The sequence below is a fragment of the Myotis davidii genome, unplaced genomic scaffold (genome assembly GCF_000327345.1).
Source record: "Myotis davidii unplaced genomic scaffold, ASM32734v1 scaffold269, whole genome shotgun sequence".
NCBI classification, from domain to species: domain Eukaryota; kingdom Metazoa; phylum Chordata; class Mammalia; order Chiroptera; family Vespertilionidae; genus Myotis; species Myotis davidii.
The window spans coordinates 7,690,488-7,705,533 of record NW_006383008.1 but is presented as its reverse complement, the minus strand read 5'-3'; the positions used below and the strand labels follow the sequence as shown (position 1 = coordinate 7,705,533).

Genomic DNA, 15,046 nt, shown 5'->3' with positions numbered 1-15,046 from the left:
CTCCAGCTCTGAGATCCCGGCTGGCTGAAAGCAGGTTTCTGGGGTTTTGTTTAGCCTCTATGTTTGTAACAATGTTTCAAACTGTAAGCTCAGAGGCCAGCAGCGGCAGGCGGGGGACGTTGGAGTCCTCAGTCACTGAAGCAAGCAAGCCTCCTGTTCGCTTCAAGCTGCCTGGCTGTCGGCCGCCATCTTGGTTGGCAGTTAATTTGCATATCACCCTGATTAGCCAATGGGAAGAGTAGCGGAGGTACGGCTAATTACCATGTTTCTCTTTTATTAGATAGGATAGGCAAAAAGCCCAATATGATACTCAAAATAAAAGTTATATATGTTACAGAGCACTTTAAGATGGTAGGAATACTTCTAATATGTCAAAGAAAAACATTAACGTAAAAAACAATCTGCTGTTGTTTTTTAATCCAGAACACAATTCTGCAAAAAATAGGCTTAATCTTAACTTCCCAAGAATGTATAAAAAAAAGAAGACGAAAAATAAAAAGCTACATGGGAAATATTTTATTAAATAATAATGATATGGGACAATCGAAGTTTTTAACTGTCTTGTACATCTATAAAAGTTGTTTATTTGTCTTTCCATGCATTGTCGTATGGGCTGATCCCTTGAAATATGTGATCAACATTCTTGAATGAAAAATTTAAGTCAGCAATATTTATACAAAATCGTGTTGTAAGGCCAAAGAGATGGACTTAAAGAGTCAAAACACCTGGGGTCCAATTCCAAATGTATCATTTATTGGCTGTTAGCCTCTCTGTGTCTCAGTTTTCTCATCTAAATACTATAATACATGTCAAACCAGAAATCTGAAAATTCTATTATTGTGTGGTATATCACTAAAGTACAGGTTTCTGCTTCCTTATTATCAAGCAGAAACACTGAAAGGAATGTTTAACGATAATGGTACACTATAGCAGCTAGATTTTTATATTTATTTATGTATTAATTATGAATAATTATATTTACTTTTAACTCAACAATAGACTCCTGATACTGTTTTTAAAGTCACAATTTTGAAGATAACTCCCCGAAGAAGCTGTGAATGAAACAACAAAGGGTAGTTACCACCTTCAGTGGGGAAAAGGGTATAATGAACTGATTTCTTTCTCACAATAAAAATCTCTATTGAACAAACTTGAATTAATCAATCTGCTGTTGTTTTTTAATCCAGAACACAATTCTGCAAAAAATAGGCTTAATCTTAACTTCCCAAGAATGTATAAAAAAAAGAAGACGAAAAATAAAACTATAGGAAGGCAAGCTCTTCCATGACTTGGACTGTCAGTTCGAAGATGTAACTAGCCATATTAAGAAAGATTCTCTAGTGCAGGGATGGGTAACCCCTGGCACGCGTGCCAAACATGGCACGCCAGTAACTTTTGCTGGCATGGGAAACCCTCTCTTATAATCTTCCATTTACAATTTTTTCCTTAATATTGACTTTTTTATTTTCCAGATAAATTCAGTGTAGGTGCATCTTAGATAAATAAATAATTTTACATAACAAGTTATCTTAAAGACCATAGGCATGGATTGATGAGAGAGGGGAAGAGCAATTTCTATGCCTCTGCCTTAACTCTCCCTGCCTTCCTTGAAAAACATTAAATGTTTTTATTTCAGATACGCTTATAAAGCTTACTTAACTTTGAGCCAGAAATAAGAATCTGCTTTTCACTATACCTAGCAAAACTGCCACACCTGGTTGGAAAAAAAAATGTATCACAAATGAGATAATAACTTTTTCTTTCTGAGCTAATCAGAGCACTCAAGATATTCAGCTGATTTGTTTATATACCTGATTTTCTATCAGCTGGTTCTTTTTTAAAGAAATAAAGTAAAAAAAAAAAAAAAAAAAGAAAGAAATAAAGTAGATTTCTAGAGACTGTTTCAAATTTATAAATATACAATACTTTCACCCAAATCTCTTGGATATCAAGAAGTAATAAATGTAGCCCTAACCGGTTTGGCTCAGTGGATAGAGCGTCAGCCTGTGGACTGAGGGGTCTCAAGTTCGATTCCGGTCAAGAGCATGTACCTTGTTTGCGGGTACATCCCCAGTAAGAGGTGTGCAGGAGGCAGTTGATCGATGTTTCTCTCTCATCGATGTTTCTAACTTTTTATCCCTCTCCCTTCCTCTCTATAAAAAATCAATAAAATATATTTTTTTAAAAAAAGAAGTAATAAATGTAAAATAAGCATTTAATGCAAGAGAAAAACTACAAGTAGGATCGGTCCTTCCAAAGGCTGAGGAGAAATATATGACACAATAAACTTCAAAACAGATGCTCTGGGAACAGAAAGGAAACTTTCTGTTTTTGGTTGTAATTAGAAGCCTTTTAATATCTCAGAGATTCACAAATGTTCCCAATACAAGAACTCTCAGCTCTTGCTATTAACAACTGATTAACATAAATACGCAACAATGACTAAATAGTGGCAGAGGTGAGATTATAGCTTTGAGCTCTTTATACCCCCCATCTCTTTTTATGTAAACAAACCACAGCCACTATCTTAATCCTTGTGGTGGGACCACATTTCCTTTGGTCAAGTCATTTAGCCCAGTCAGTGTCTTAACTATAGGGGTAATTTTGACCTTACTGTGCAAACAAAACTCAGAAAGGCTTTAGGGACTATAAAAACATACTGCACAGGATAAAAATGCAACATAAATAGTAACTAGTATACACTAAGTAGTAGACTCTACAATACTACATCATAGGAAGCAATGTACTATCTTTTGACAGTAGACCTTGGGTTTGCCACTCAGTCTTGTATGCCTTCCTGATCTGTTAAGCTGGAAAATGCGAAGGGCAGGTACACTTTATAGGTTGCTTAAACATTAATTAGAACAGTGCCTGACTTATTGTGCTCAACAAATGTTGGCTATTATATCTTTCTATTTGATAACATTACTAACTATAACTGTTTACACTTTTGGTTTTAAACAAATTATCCTGTTTTCTTTTTTTATGTTAGAAAGTTGTCAAATACTTAAAAGAAGAAAAAAAATATGAAATATCCAAAGCGATATCAATGTGCTTGTAGCATTTGATGATAAAAATAAAAAATTATTATACAATAGGGATACATTAAATTTAAATATTTTTATATTATTTGCTTTTCAAATTCTCAGTCTCCCTTAACCAAAAGAAAAGTTTTGTATTAAATGAATTTTTCATTAGATAGCCACTTTTATTAACTAAGACTTGGAAAGTCAAATCTGATTCTAAAATATTGCAATTTAGTCTGGATAGTCAAATGATCTCAAATGCCATTATTGAAACATTATTAGCCAAGATGACAAATGCATATTTCTTCATAACTGACTATTTACTGGAGAAATTATTTTTCTCCTTCTGTGCGAATAAATAAAACACATATAACTTCTAGGTGTCTAATATAAATCTAGATAAAAAACTGTGGTATTATTTGTCAGAAATATGACCTCAGCAATAATCATTTTAGATATGATCTTTTATATTTGCATGGTTATCAGTGCCTTTGAAATTCAAGTCAAAGAACCACTTCTTTTTAGAAGTAAAATATTGGTAGGAAAAACACGACGGGATATTATTTCCTTTCACTAACATAGAAGGGTCATTGCATTATAAATACCTAACTAAGTAAGTATGACACCACCTATTTTTTTTTTGAGAACATTAGAAAATTACAAAAAGAGCAATTGTTTATTCTTTTTTATTTTCAAACCATGTTTAATGAGAACTCTGCTTGATATAAACCTACTTTTCTAAAAAAACTAGAATATGCTAAAATAATTTATAATATTTTTAAATAAAGTGTTTAGATCAAGAGAAATTGAAAGCTACTGGAATTTTCAGCTAAGAAAAATGCTAACTTTGTTAATCGAAAATTAATTTGAGGACTATAATTAAAATGTTCTCAGAATAATGTATTCACAAAATCTACATTGCAAATAAAGTTACTCATCTTTAATTTACAACCACAATCTTAAATTAGAAAATAAAATTAATTTATACTGCCTCAAAGATATCCCAACTCAAGATGTAAGAGGAGATTAGAAAATAAAGTTTTAAGGTAGTATATTTCCTACCTTATAAATTTGTATGTAACTAGAACCAGAGTTTTTAATACTTTGATGAACTTTATGGTAAATACTTAATGGCTTAAAAAAAACCCAACAAACTCAGAGATACAAAAGAACAGATTGGTAGTTGCCAGAGATGGGGTGGGAAGTGGTAAAATGGGAGTGTGTGTGGGAGGGTCACAAGGTACAAACTTCTAATTATTTAAAAAAAAACACAAGTCATGCCCTGGCTGGGTAGCTCGGTTGGTTAAAGCATAGTCCAGATATGCCAAGGTTGCAGGTTCCATCCCTAGTCAGAATGCATAAATAAGTAGAACAACAAATCAATGTCTTTCTCTCTCTCTGTCTATATAAAAATCAATTCAACAAAAAGTCATGGGGATGCAATGTACAGTATGGTGACTATACTTAATAATACTGTATTTATATATTTGAATGTTGCTGAGAGTACACCTTAAAAGTTCCCATCACTGCCGGGACTGGTTTGGCTCAACTTATTGTGATGATCATTTCATAATGTATACAGATATCGAATCATGTTGTACACTTGCAATTAATATAATGTTATATGTCAATTATAGCTCAATTTAAAAATACCACTTGCTTTTCTAGGCATTCTTCAATAATGATGTTAAATGTTTAGTGCTTTTCTCTCTCAGGCAAGACGCTAAATGCACAGAAAGTGCATAAGACACAGCTCAGCCTCTACGAAGCTTATAATCTTGTAGATACGTTTCCTAAGGAAGTGAAGAAACGAATAATGAAACTGAAACGTGTGACTACAGGCTTCAAGTGTTCCTCAGTTTTGACATTAATAATGCCAAAAGCACCTTGGTAAAAATGGCAGAACCACTACTCCAGAATACTTTTGGAACCCTAGTCTGCAATTACTATATGACTAGTAAACAGTGCATTCAAGTTACAATATGGGCTCACCTAAGAGCCGAGCAGACCCTGAAGCACTCTGTCAGCAAGTGTGCAGGATAAAAGGGTATCAGAAAATTAATAGCTATTGCAGAGAAGCAGGCTTCCAATAGGACTTGTTTTGTTGTTTAATTTCTTTTGCTTTATGAATCTGTATTCAACAAAGGGATAACAACATCTGCCCTTATCACTGCAATATGAGACACTGAAAATTGGCCTCTTACTTTATAGTATTACAGAAAACTTAGCCATAGAATATGTCACACAAATCAAGATCTGATTCTATTGCTTTCTCTCAGTTTCTCACTCATCTCCATTTCTTTCTTTTTTTTTTTTTTCATTTAAGGGAGGCGATCTTACCTTTATTTCTCTAGCCTCAAAATACACAGAATCATTTGGAAGACAGAGTAGGCTCCTTTCTGTTCTTAAAAATCAGGAATTTTTTGAAACAGAAAACGGATTTTTCTAGCTTTATAAAATATCTTAATTTGTTTCTCATTTATATTTTCCTGTACTTTCCTCCTCCCTCTTCACAGGAACTATGACATTTCATCATTTTCTTCCCCTCCAAAGCCACTTCCAGGGCTCTCATAGGCTCAGGAGCAGGAAAGCTTCCACTATCATCTGGGCTGTGTGAATATGGCATTCTCCTGCCAAAGCATATGGCAGGACAAGTCTTACCCGGCAGCAGTGGCTGCCAAACTCCTGAGTCGTGACCCATTTTCCAAGACAGAAGTTAATCCAGTGGGTTGAGACTAGCATTTAAAAACCAAACTAACTGACAAGTAAACAGAATAGAATAGAAAAGACAGCTATCGCATCACATTTATTCTAAAACTTTGGTTTTACATTTTGTGTGTGTAAATGTACTGTATATGTACTGGATTGCAACAGAAAAACATTTCTTACAGTCCTACAGGTCATGGTCAGAAGTTTGTAAGCCACTAAACTAGAATACTAAGTTCTAGGGAACTGCATCTTTACCTGATGAAATACTTCAGATATTTGAGAGATTTAAAATATGAATGTTATATAATTTATTTTAGTAAAAAAGTGTTGACCTAATAAGCCACATATTTTCTAAAAGATAGTAAACAAAACAAACCAGTTTTCCCTTTTTTTCAGTATTTCATAATAGATGGAACTCAAATAAATAGTTTATCTTTAAATTTAATTTACCCAAAAATTAAAATTGAATAAGCCCTGGCAGGGTGGCTCAGTTGGTTGGAGCGTCATCCTGTATACCAGAGGTTGCAGGTTCAATCCCAGTCAGGGTGCACAGGGGAGGCAAGTGATCTGTCTCTCTCTCTCTCTCTCTCTCTCCCCCCCCTTTCCTCTCTCTCTAAAAAAAAAAAAAAATCAATAAAAACATAACCTCAGGAGAGGATTAAAAAAAAACCAACCTGAATAAGTCATTAGTTATCTCAACAGTATTTTTAAGTAATAAATAACCATCTAAGTTCAATATACCTTAAAGGAAAAATATTCTAACTCCTTTTTAATTGAAAAAAGTCTGAGGGGTGATTTGATGAGTTTTCCAATATGAAATTAAAAATAAAGAAGAGATCATGATTTCTTTACATCTATTACATATGTATGTGAATACAAATATCAATCATATTTCCTTAGCTATAAAGAAATTTTTAAAAATTCAAGCTCAGGAAGCTTACTGTATGACACTGAGACTAATGACACCCAGGCTCTCAGCAGACAGAACCAGGCTCTGGGGCAGAGAATAACTCAACCGCACAGTAGTCTCTCTTATGTACAGTTTTGTTTTTCCATGGTTCGTTACCCTCAGTCAACTCCAGTTCAAAAATATTAAACAGAAAATTCCAGAAAAAAACAACTCTTAAGTTTTAAATTGTAAGCTGTTCTGGGTACCATGATAAAACCTTGCAACTTCCCACTCTGTCCCGCCCCGGACACGATATCCACTCTGTATACACTACCTGCTCTGAAGTCACTTAATAGGCATCTCAGTTATCAGACAATCACTGCTCATATTCAAGTTACCCTCACATAGGCCTTTTCATCTCACATCATCCCAAGAAGAAGAAAGGTGAGGACAGAATATTAAGATATTTTGAGAGAGATCACATTCACATAACTTTTATTACAGTATACTAGAGGCCCAGTGCACGAATTCATGCACCAGTGGGGTCCCTCAGCCTGGCCTGTGAGATCAGGCCAAAACCAGCTGTCCAGAATCCTCCAAGGAGACCCGGACTGCAGGCCTCTAGTAGTAAATACAGGGTTTGATGTTATCCTTATTTTCAGACATCCACTAGGGCAGTGGTTGGCAAACTGTGGCTCAGCAAACTGCGGCTTGCGCGCCACATGCAACTCTCTTTGGCCCCTTGAGTGTGGCTCTTCCACGAAATACCGACTTTTGCGCATGGGCCACGAAGTTTCAATCGCACTGTACATGCGCGCCCGCACGTGGTATTTTGTGGAAGAGCCACACTCAAGGGGCCAAAGAGCCACATGTGGCTGCAAGCCACGGTTTGCCGACCACTGCACTAGGGGTCTTAAAACATATCCCCCCATTGATAAGGGAAAACTACTATGTTGATTAAAAAATAAGTGCCTCAGAATAATGGTTATATTCCTTACTTTTCACATATGGTAGCTGCATGGAATTTATAGTTAAAATACAGAAGACATTTCTTAGCTGTTCTGCAGTGTCAAAGTGGAAACTGTCTGACTCAGCCTTGCAGTCTCACACACTTCTTTGGCTGTCAGAACTGGAAGAGGCAACTAATACCAAGCCCTGCGGGGAGGACAGCCCTGTGGCCTTGAGATTGTTCATAACAACCCCTGAGTTGATTAAAAGTGATGTTGACAGGCTTCAATCCCTCTTGGTTTTATGGATTTTGGCTGCTAAGTGAAGCCTTCAGGACAAGAAACCTATGAGAATAACATTAATATTTTTACTAGACTGTGAAATGTTCTAGAAAACAACATAGAAAAGCGAATCTAAAATGTAAACTATTGCTTAAACTTGAACATGTCTTTAAAAATAAACCATGAATAATATGAATAATATTACACACACACACACACACACACACACACACACACACAATTAAGATAAAGGTATTATTCAAAGACAGGCAGAAACAACCCCTCTCCAAAATTAGGGACTTCTGAAAAACTTCTGACAGCTTGAAATAGGAATTAAGCAAAATGTTATGTTAATCAAAACTTCCCTTTTGAATTTCAGATTGCATATAAAAGTATAATAAATCATATATCTTTTTTTAAAAAATATATTTTATTGATTTTTTACAGAGAGGAAGGGAGAGAGATAGAGAGTTAGAAACATCGATGAGAGAGAAACATCGATCAGCTGCCTCCTGAACATCCCCCACTGGGGAAGTGCCTGCAACCCAGGTACATGCCCTTGACCGGAATCGAACCCGGGACCCTTCAGTCCGCAAGCCGACGCTCTATCCACTGAGCCAAACCGGTTTCGGCAAATCATATATCTTAAGAAAAGCTTAAGTCACATATAGCCCAGTACAGTTAGAATCAATATCTCAATAAAGTTGAAAGAAGTTAGTCTTGAATGACGGTGAAACCTGCTTCATTTATTGCACAACACTAGCTGTGGGTAAGTGAGGCAATTCCTTTCTTACTCTATACTACAACTTATTATAAAATGACTATGCTTTATTTAGTTTATTATATTTTAGGACAAAACAAGAGAATACTCTGTATGTTCAAAATCAGGTTTTTTCAGATGACAAATTTGCCCTAAAAATTTAAATTTGTTTTCAATACCCTTATGGTTAGCAGTAAAGTTTGAGAAAACATTGTATTTACTTTTTAGGGTTCTTAAATAGGGGCCCTTAAATGCCCTTCAGTGGAATCCATGAACTCTCTGAAATTTTAAATAAAAGTGTGTGTCTATGTAAATTCCTGGGATTTTCAAAGAGATCAATGATCTGAGAATAAAGTTGATGCTTGGGGTGAAAGTTATATATAAAAAGACTGAGTTTATTTTAAAAAGAACCTTCCAGATAACTTATAGATGTTAAAAGATAAAAGGTAAGTTGGAATCATTTAGCTAAACGTAATGAAACCTGAAACTAGCATGAAGATGTACTAGTCTGAAGCTATAATGAAGTTCTGTGTTTGTACATACTTATATCTTTATCTAGGGCTTTGACAGAAAACTTAAACTAAAAGATGGACAATAATGGAAGGATATTTATATGTATGTCTGCAGAGTGATTATAATGACTCATGCTATATACTAATAGTACAAATATCTACTATCATGCTATAGCAAATTTATAAACTCATTTAACATTTGTCCAAATATCTGTTATCCTTTTTGTTTTTCTTTTCCCAATCTTTATAAACTGGATTCCTTTTTAAAAATACAATTGTAACATGTCTTTTTAACAGAGCCTCTAACACCAACCCACTCATACTAAGTCCTGTGTGTTAATGCATGAGAATTCCTTTTCCTAAATATTTCAGTGAACAATTTTCTACCTTGATTTATTCAAAAAATTTCAACCAATATTCCTTAAGAAAAGCAGTTTCCATTTATTAAAGGTTATATCTGATGTCTCTGCCACAAAACATAGTATCATTACATTTAGTTTAATGGGGGCTGGCGGGGGGGGAATACACTAACAAATAGTGGTATTTCATGACTAAAAGAAGTCAGGTATAAGGCAAGGGAAGAAACGGACCTTAAGTTTCTAGCCTAACTTAAAGCATTTAAACTATGATTTTTTATTATTATTCAATTAACTTATAAGTACCTAATTAGATAAGAATCTATGCAGCATTTTCATAGAACCATAGGAATTATGAAGGAATTTAAATAATTAATAAGGATAAGAAATCCTTTCACACTGTCTGAGAGAAACCTTTCCTAGAGCAATATCAAAGGAAAAAGATGGCCTAAAATGATGGGCATTTTTCTATTGAGTTGATTATCCAGGAATAAAAGGGTTGACAAAGGACTGACCTCTGTCACTAGGCTTGTTAGGAAAGGCCTGGATACAGAAAATGTTATGTTAATGAATCAGATGAGTGATGGAGGAATTATCCTCATACACACACTTAGATTATGTTTTTGGAAAAACATGTAAAACACACACATGAACAAATTCTACGCTTCCCTAAATATATCAGATATATCTCTCACTTTTTAGTTGTTTCAGTTCTAATAAGGAAAAACAGGATTTTCCAAACCAATGGACTGAAAAACAGAAACAAAAACTGGGCTTTCAAAAATATTCCGGCTGAAACTTAATAGGATCCTGGCTATACAAGGAATTTGGTGAGCAGTATAGTGAAAGAGCTTTATGTAGAGACTCCTGACAACTTCACTCATGCTCCAGATATATTAGAAATAGAAGAAAAATACTGTATATCTCAATGCATGTCATTAAGGAATCAAAATTTTAAGGAAGTCCACAACTTAAAATCCTGATGATGGACTTTTAAGAGTATTTCGATTTAATGGAGATATTTAGAGGTGCTAATGCTATGGTAGTGAAGATTTTTTTATTAAGATTTTTCATTTAAAAATGTCAACAATGTGGCTAAACCTCCTCAGTATTAAGTATCCTGAATATTCAGGTTCAGTCTAATCTGAAAAATTCTCCTTTTTCAAACCATAAATATATATGTCATAAATGCAGTGGAAAGAAATTTAAACTCACACATCTCAAATTCATAGGAGAAAAGTAGTTCATGGAGTCAAAAATCAAATGTGAAAAAAAGTCAGAAAGTTAAACAAAATACAAATTTTATAGGCTACTCAGAAAACATTAACAGAAAGCTATAACAACAAAGAAAAAGGATGATCTCAAACCTTTTTTTAAATAACTATCTTGGACATTCATAGTATCATTTTTCCTTGCAAGAAGGCCTAGATGGAATCTATGATCAACCCTCAACTAATACTACTAAAAAAAATTATTTGTTAAATAAATGCTTTCCAAGATCAGGAGTAAGACAAGGATGTCTATTCTCATCATTTCTACTCAACTCTGTAGTGTAGGTTTTAGCCAGTGTAATAATGCAAGGAAAAGTAATAAAAGGCATCCAGATCAGAAAAAAAGAAGGAAAACTATCTTTATTAGATGACATAATCACTTATATAGACAATCCTAGAGCCCTAGCTGGTTTGGCTCAGTGGATAGAGAGTCAGCCTGTGGACTGACGGGTCCCAGGTTCGATTCCGCTCAAGTGCATATGCCTGGGTTGCGGGCTCGATCCCCAGTAGGGGGCATATAGGAGACAGCCAATCAATGATTCCCTCTCATCATTGATGTTTCTATCTCTCTCTCTCCCTCTCCCTTCCTCTCTGAAATCAGTAAAAAAATATATGTTAAAAAAAAGAAAATCCTATGAAATGTACAAAAAAGCTACTAGAACTAATAGAGTGTAATAAAACTATATGATTTAAATACAAAATTTAATCGTATTTACATACTACCAATGCAAATATTAAAATTGAAGTAACTTTTAATATTTACAGATAAATTAATTTTAAAATTTGCAAGACCAATACACTGAAACAACACATATTGCTGAGAGACAGTAAAGATCTAAATAAATGGAAAAATATATAGTCTTCATGGATTAAAACATTCAATATATTGTTAAGATGTGATTTCTCCTCTAACTGATTTATAGATTCAACATGATCCAAATAAAAATTCTAGCCAGCATTTTTATTAAAATTGATAAGATGATTCTGAAATTCACATGGAAATTAAAGGAACCTATAGGTTAGCCAAAACAACTTTGAGGAAGAACAAAGTTGGAGGATTTATACTACCTGACTGCATGACTTATTATAAAGCTACATTAAGATAATGTCTGTATTGATGGGAGTGAATATATGCAAATTGCATACCTGATAAAGGACTTATATCCACAAGATACAAAGAATGCTCAAAACTCAACAGTAAGAAAACAAAAAAGCAAGTTTAAAATGGCAAGATTGGAACACACACTTCACTAGAGATGCGCACATGGCAAAGAAGCACATGAGAAGATGCAAATTAATACTACAAATACCACCACATACCTACAAGAATGGCTAAACTTAAAAAGACTGACCAAATGTTGATGAGGATGTGGAGGAACTAGCACTCTCACATCCTGCTGGTGGGAACATAGGTTGGCAATTTCTTAAACATACAACTGTCATAACCCAGCCATTCCCATCTTAGGTATTTACCAATGAGAAATGAAACTATATACCCATACAGAGACTTGTATACTAATGTTCACAGTAGTTTTATTTTAAACAGCCAAAAAGCAGAAACAACCCAAGTGTCCATCAACAGGTGAAAGAATAAAAAGATTGTGCACTAACCACATAATAACTACTCAGCAATAAAAAGGATTGAACTACTGATAAGTGGAACAACATGGATGAATCCCAAAATAATTATGCTGAGAGAAATAAGCCAAGAAGGGTGGGGCACAGAATTCTGTATGATTTCCCTTATATAAAGCTAGAGGCCAAGTGCATGAAATTCATGCACGGGGGTGAGGTGGGGGGGGTCCCCTCAGCCCAGCCTGCACCCTCTCCAATCCAGGACATCTCTCTCGCAATCCAGAACCGCTGGCTCCTAACCGCTTGCCTGCCTGCCTGCCTGATCGCCCCTAACCGCCTCTGCCTGCCAGCCTAATGCCCCTAACTGCTCCCCTGCCGACCTGACCTCCCCTAACTGCCTCTGCCTGGCCCCCGCCACTGTGGCTTTCTCCAGACGGACATCCGGAAGATGTCCAGTCTAATTAGCATATTATCCTTTTATTAGTATAGACTAGAGGCCTGATGCACAGATTCATGCACCGGTGGAGTCCCTTGGCCTGGCCTGCACGCTCTCGCAATCCGGGACCCTTTAGGGTATGTCAGAGAGCCAATTTTGGCCCAATCCCCACAGGCCAGGCCGAGGTACCCCCGTGCACTGGGCCTCTAGTACACATATAAGACCTTTGGTTAATCTCTTCCCATCCTCCCCCTCCCCCTTCCCTCTGAAATTCATCAGTCTGTTCCATGTTTCCATGACTGTGGTTTCCGCTCCTGCATTGAGCATCTGCCCCCTGGTGGTCAGTGCACATCATAGCTACCAGCCGGTTGCTTAGGCTTTTATACAGAGAGATAAATTCTAGACCGGCCGTGGGCAAACTACGGCCCGCGGGCCGGATCCGGCCCGTTTGAAATGAATAAAACTAAGAAAAAAAAGACTGTACCCTTTTATGTAATGATGTTTACTTTGAATTTATATTAGTTCACACAAACACTCCATGCATGCTTTTGTTCCGGCCCTCCGGTCCAGTTTAAGAACCCATTGTGGCCCTCAAGTCAAAAAGTTTGCCCACCCCTGTTCTAGACAATGTACATTAATCTATAATGATACAATCAGATCAGTGGTCACCTGAGGACTGAAAGGGAAAAAGGAAAGGCAGGGGAAGGAGAATGATTTCAAAGGGGCACTGGGAAACTTTGGGGGTGATGATTTCAGATATGTAAGCATATCAAAATTTATCAAGTTGTATACTTTATATATGTACACTTTTTTGTATGTTAATTACCTCAATAAAGCTGTCAAAATTTTAAGGGCAAAAGGTGTAATCTAAAAGATTAATCAGTGGCTCTAAATTTGACTCTTCTTAACTAATCACTGAAGTACTTTCATCAAAATCAACTCTACTATGGGCAAAAATATTTAAATAATTCTTCACAAAACTGATTTACTTCTTCAGCAGAGATATGCAAAATCATAAAAAGCAAATATAAGTCACTGTTCACAAACACAATATATTTTATATGTTGATGGTTATTTGCAGATTTTTAGTGAGTTCTGAACAAGTGAACTACATCTAGGAAAAGTATACTGGAAAATGAACAATCATACCTTGATTTGTGCAAAGGGTCTTTCATAACCTCCAACATAAAGAAGTCCAACATTCTGAGGAAGCAACCTACAAAAAAATAAAATGCATCATTTTAAAAATACTCTTAAATGTAAGGTTGCATAATCATCAAAGTTATATAATAGATTAAAAATAAAACAAATAGTAAAAAATGAATATCTATGCAATTATTGTCTTTTGGACAATTATTGCACTATGGGATAATAACCAGCAAAGAAATAATTCTTTTTTTTTTTTTAATCCCCACCAGAGGATAGTTTTTCATTGATTTTTACAGAGTGTGAAAGGGAGGAGAGAGACAGAGAGAAACATCGATGTGAGAGAGACACATCAATTGGTTGCCTCCCACACGTGCCCCAACCAAGGCCAGGGATTAAGCCTACAATGGAGGTATGTGTCCTTGACCAGAATCGAACCCAGAACCCTTCAGTCCATGGGCCAACACTTTATCCACTGAGCCAAACTGGCTAGGGTAAGAAATAATTCTTATACTTCAGAAAATAGTGGATACACGTTGAGAATGAAAACATAAATGTAGAACAGTCTAATATATTACTAATTCTAGCAAAATTACTACATAGTGTCTCTGGAGAAGCATTAAATAAAGTAATACATATATTTAAAAATACATAAGGATTCAACTCAGAACACACTCATTGTATGTCTGTACTTTGAACTACAGAAAATAATACAATCCTAAATAATTAGGTCCCAAAATCTAACAGGAAAACCAGACACATAAATAATTAACCCTAACAAAAGGTGGCCTCTAATAAGTGTATTTGCCATTACAAAGTAGTGAAGTAAGAGGAACTTACTATGGAGGGAGCTGAAAACATTTAAATAGGTGGGGTTTGGGCTTAGCTTTGAAGGGTGGGTAAAACAGAGGGAGAAATTAAGGAAAGTTCTGAGAATGTAGAAGACAATTTTTTTTAAATATATTTTATTGATTTTCCACAGAGAGGAAGGGAGTGAGACAGAGAGTCAGAAACATCAATGAGAGAGAAACACCGATCAGCTGCCTCCTGCACACCCCCTCCTGCGGTTGTGCCTGCAACCCAGGTACATGCCCTTGACTGGAATCAAACCTGGGACCCTTCAGTCTTTCTTACAAA

At 35.6% G+C, this 15,046-nt stretch overlaps 1 protein-coding gene across 3 annotated transcripts in view; it reads right to left on the bottom strand.

Moving 5' to 3' along the window:
• The window catches only part of RNGTT (RNA guanylyltransferase and 5'-phosphatase), a 200,339-nt gene that overhangs the window by 29,423 nt on the left and 155,870 nt on the right, over positions 1–15,046 (bottom strand). For all 3 annotated transcript variants that reach the window (XM_006778272.2, XM_006778271.2, XM_015557684.1), the window contains one exon: positions 13,913–13,979. In XM_006778272.2, coding sequence (XP_006778335.1) covers positions 13,913–13,979 — 67 coding nt within the window. The remainder of the gene's footprint in view (positions 1–13,912; positions 13,980–15,046) is intronic.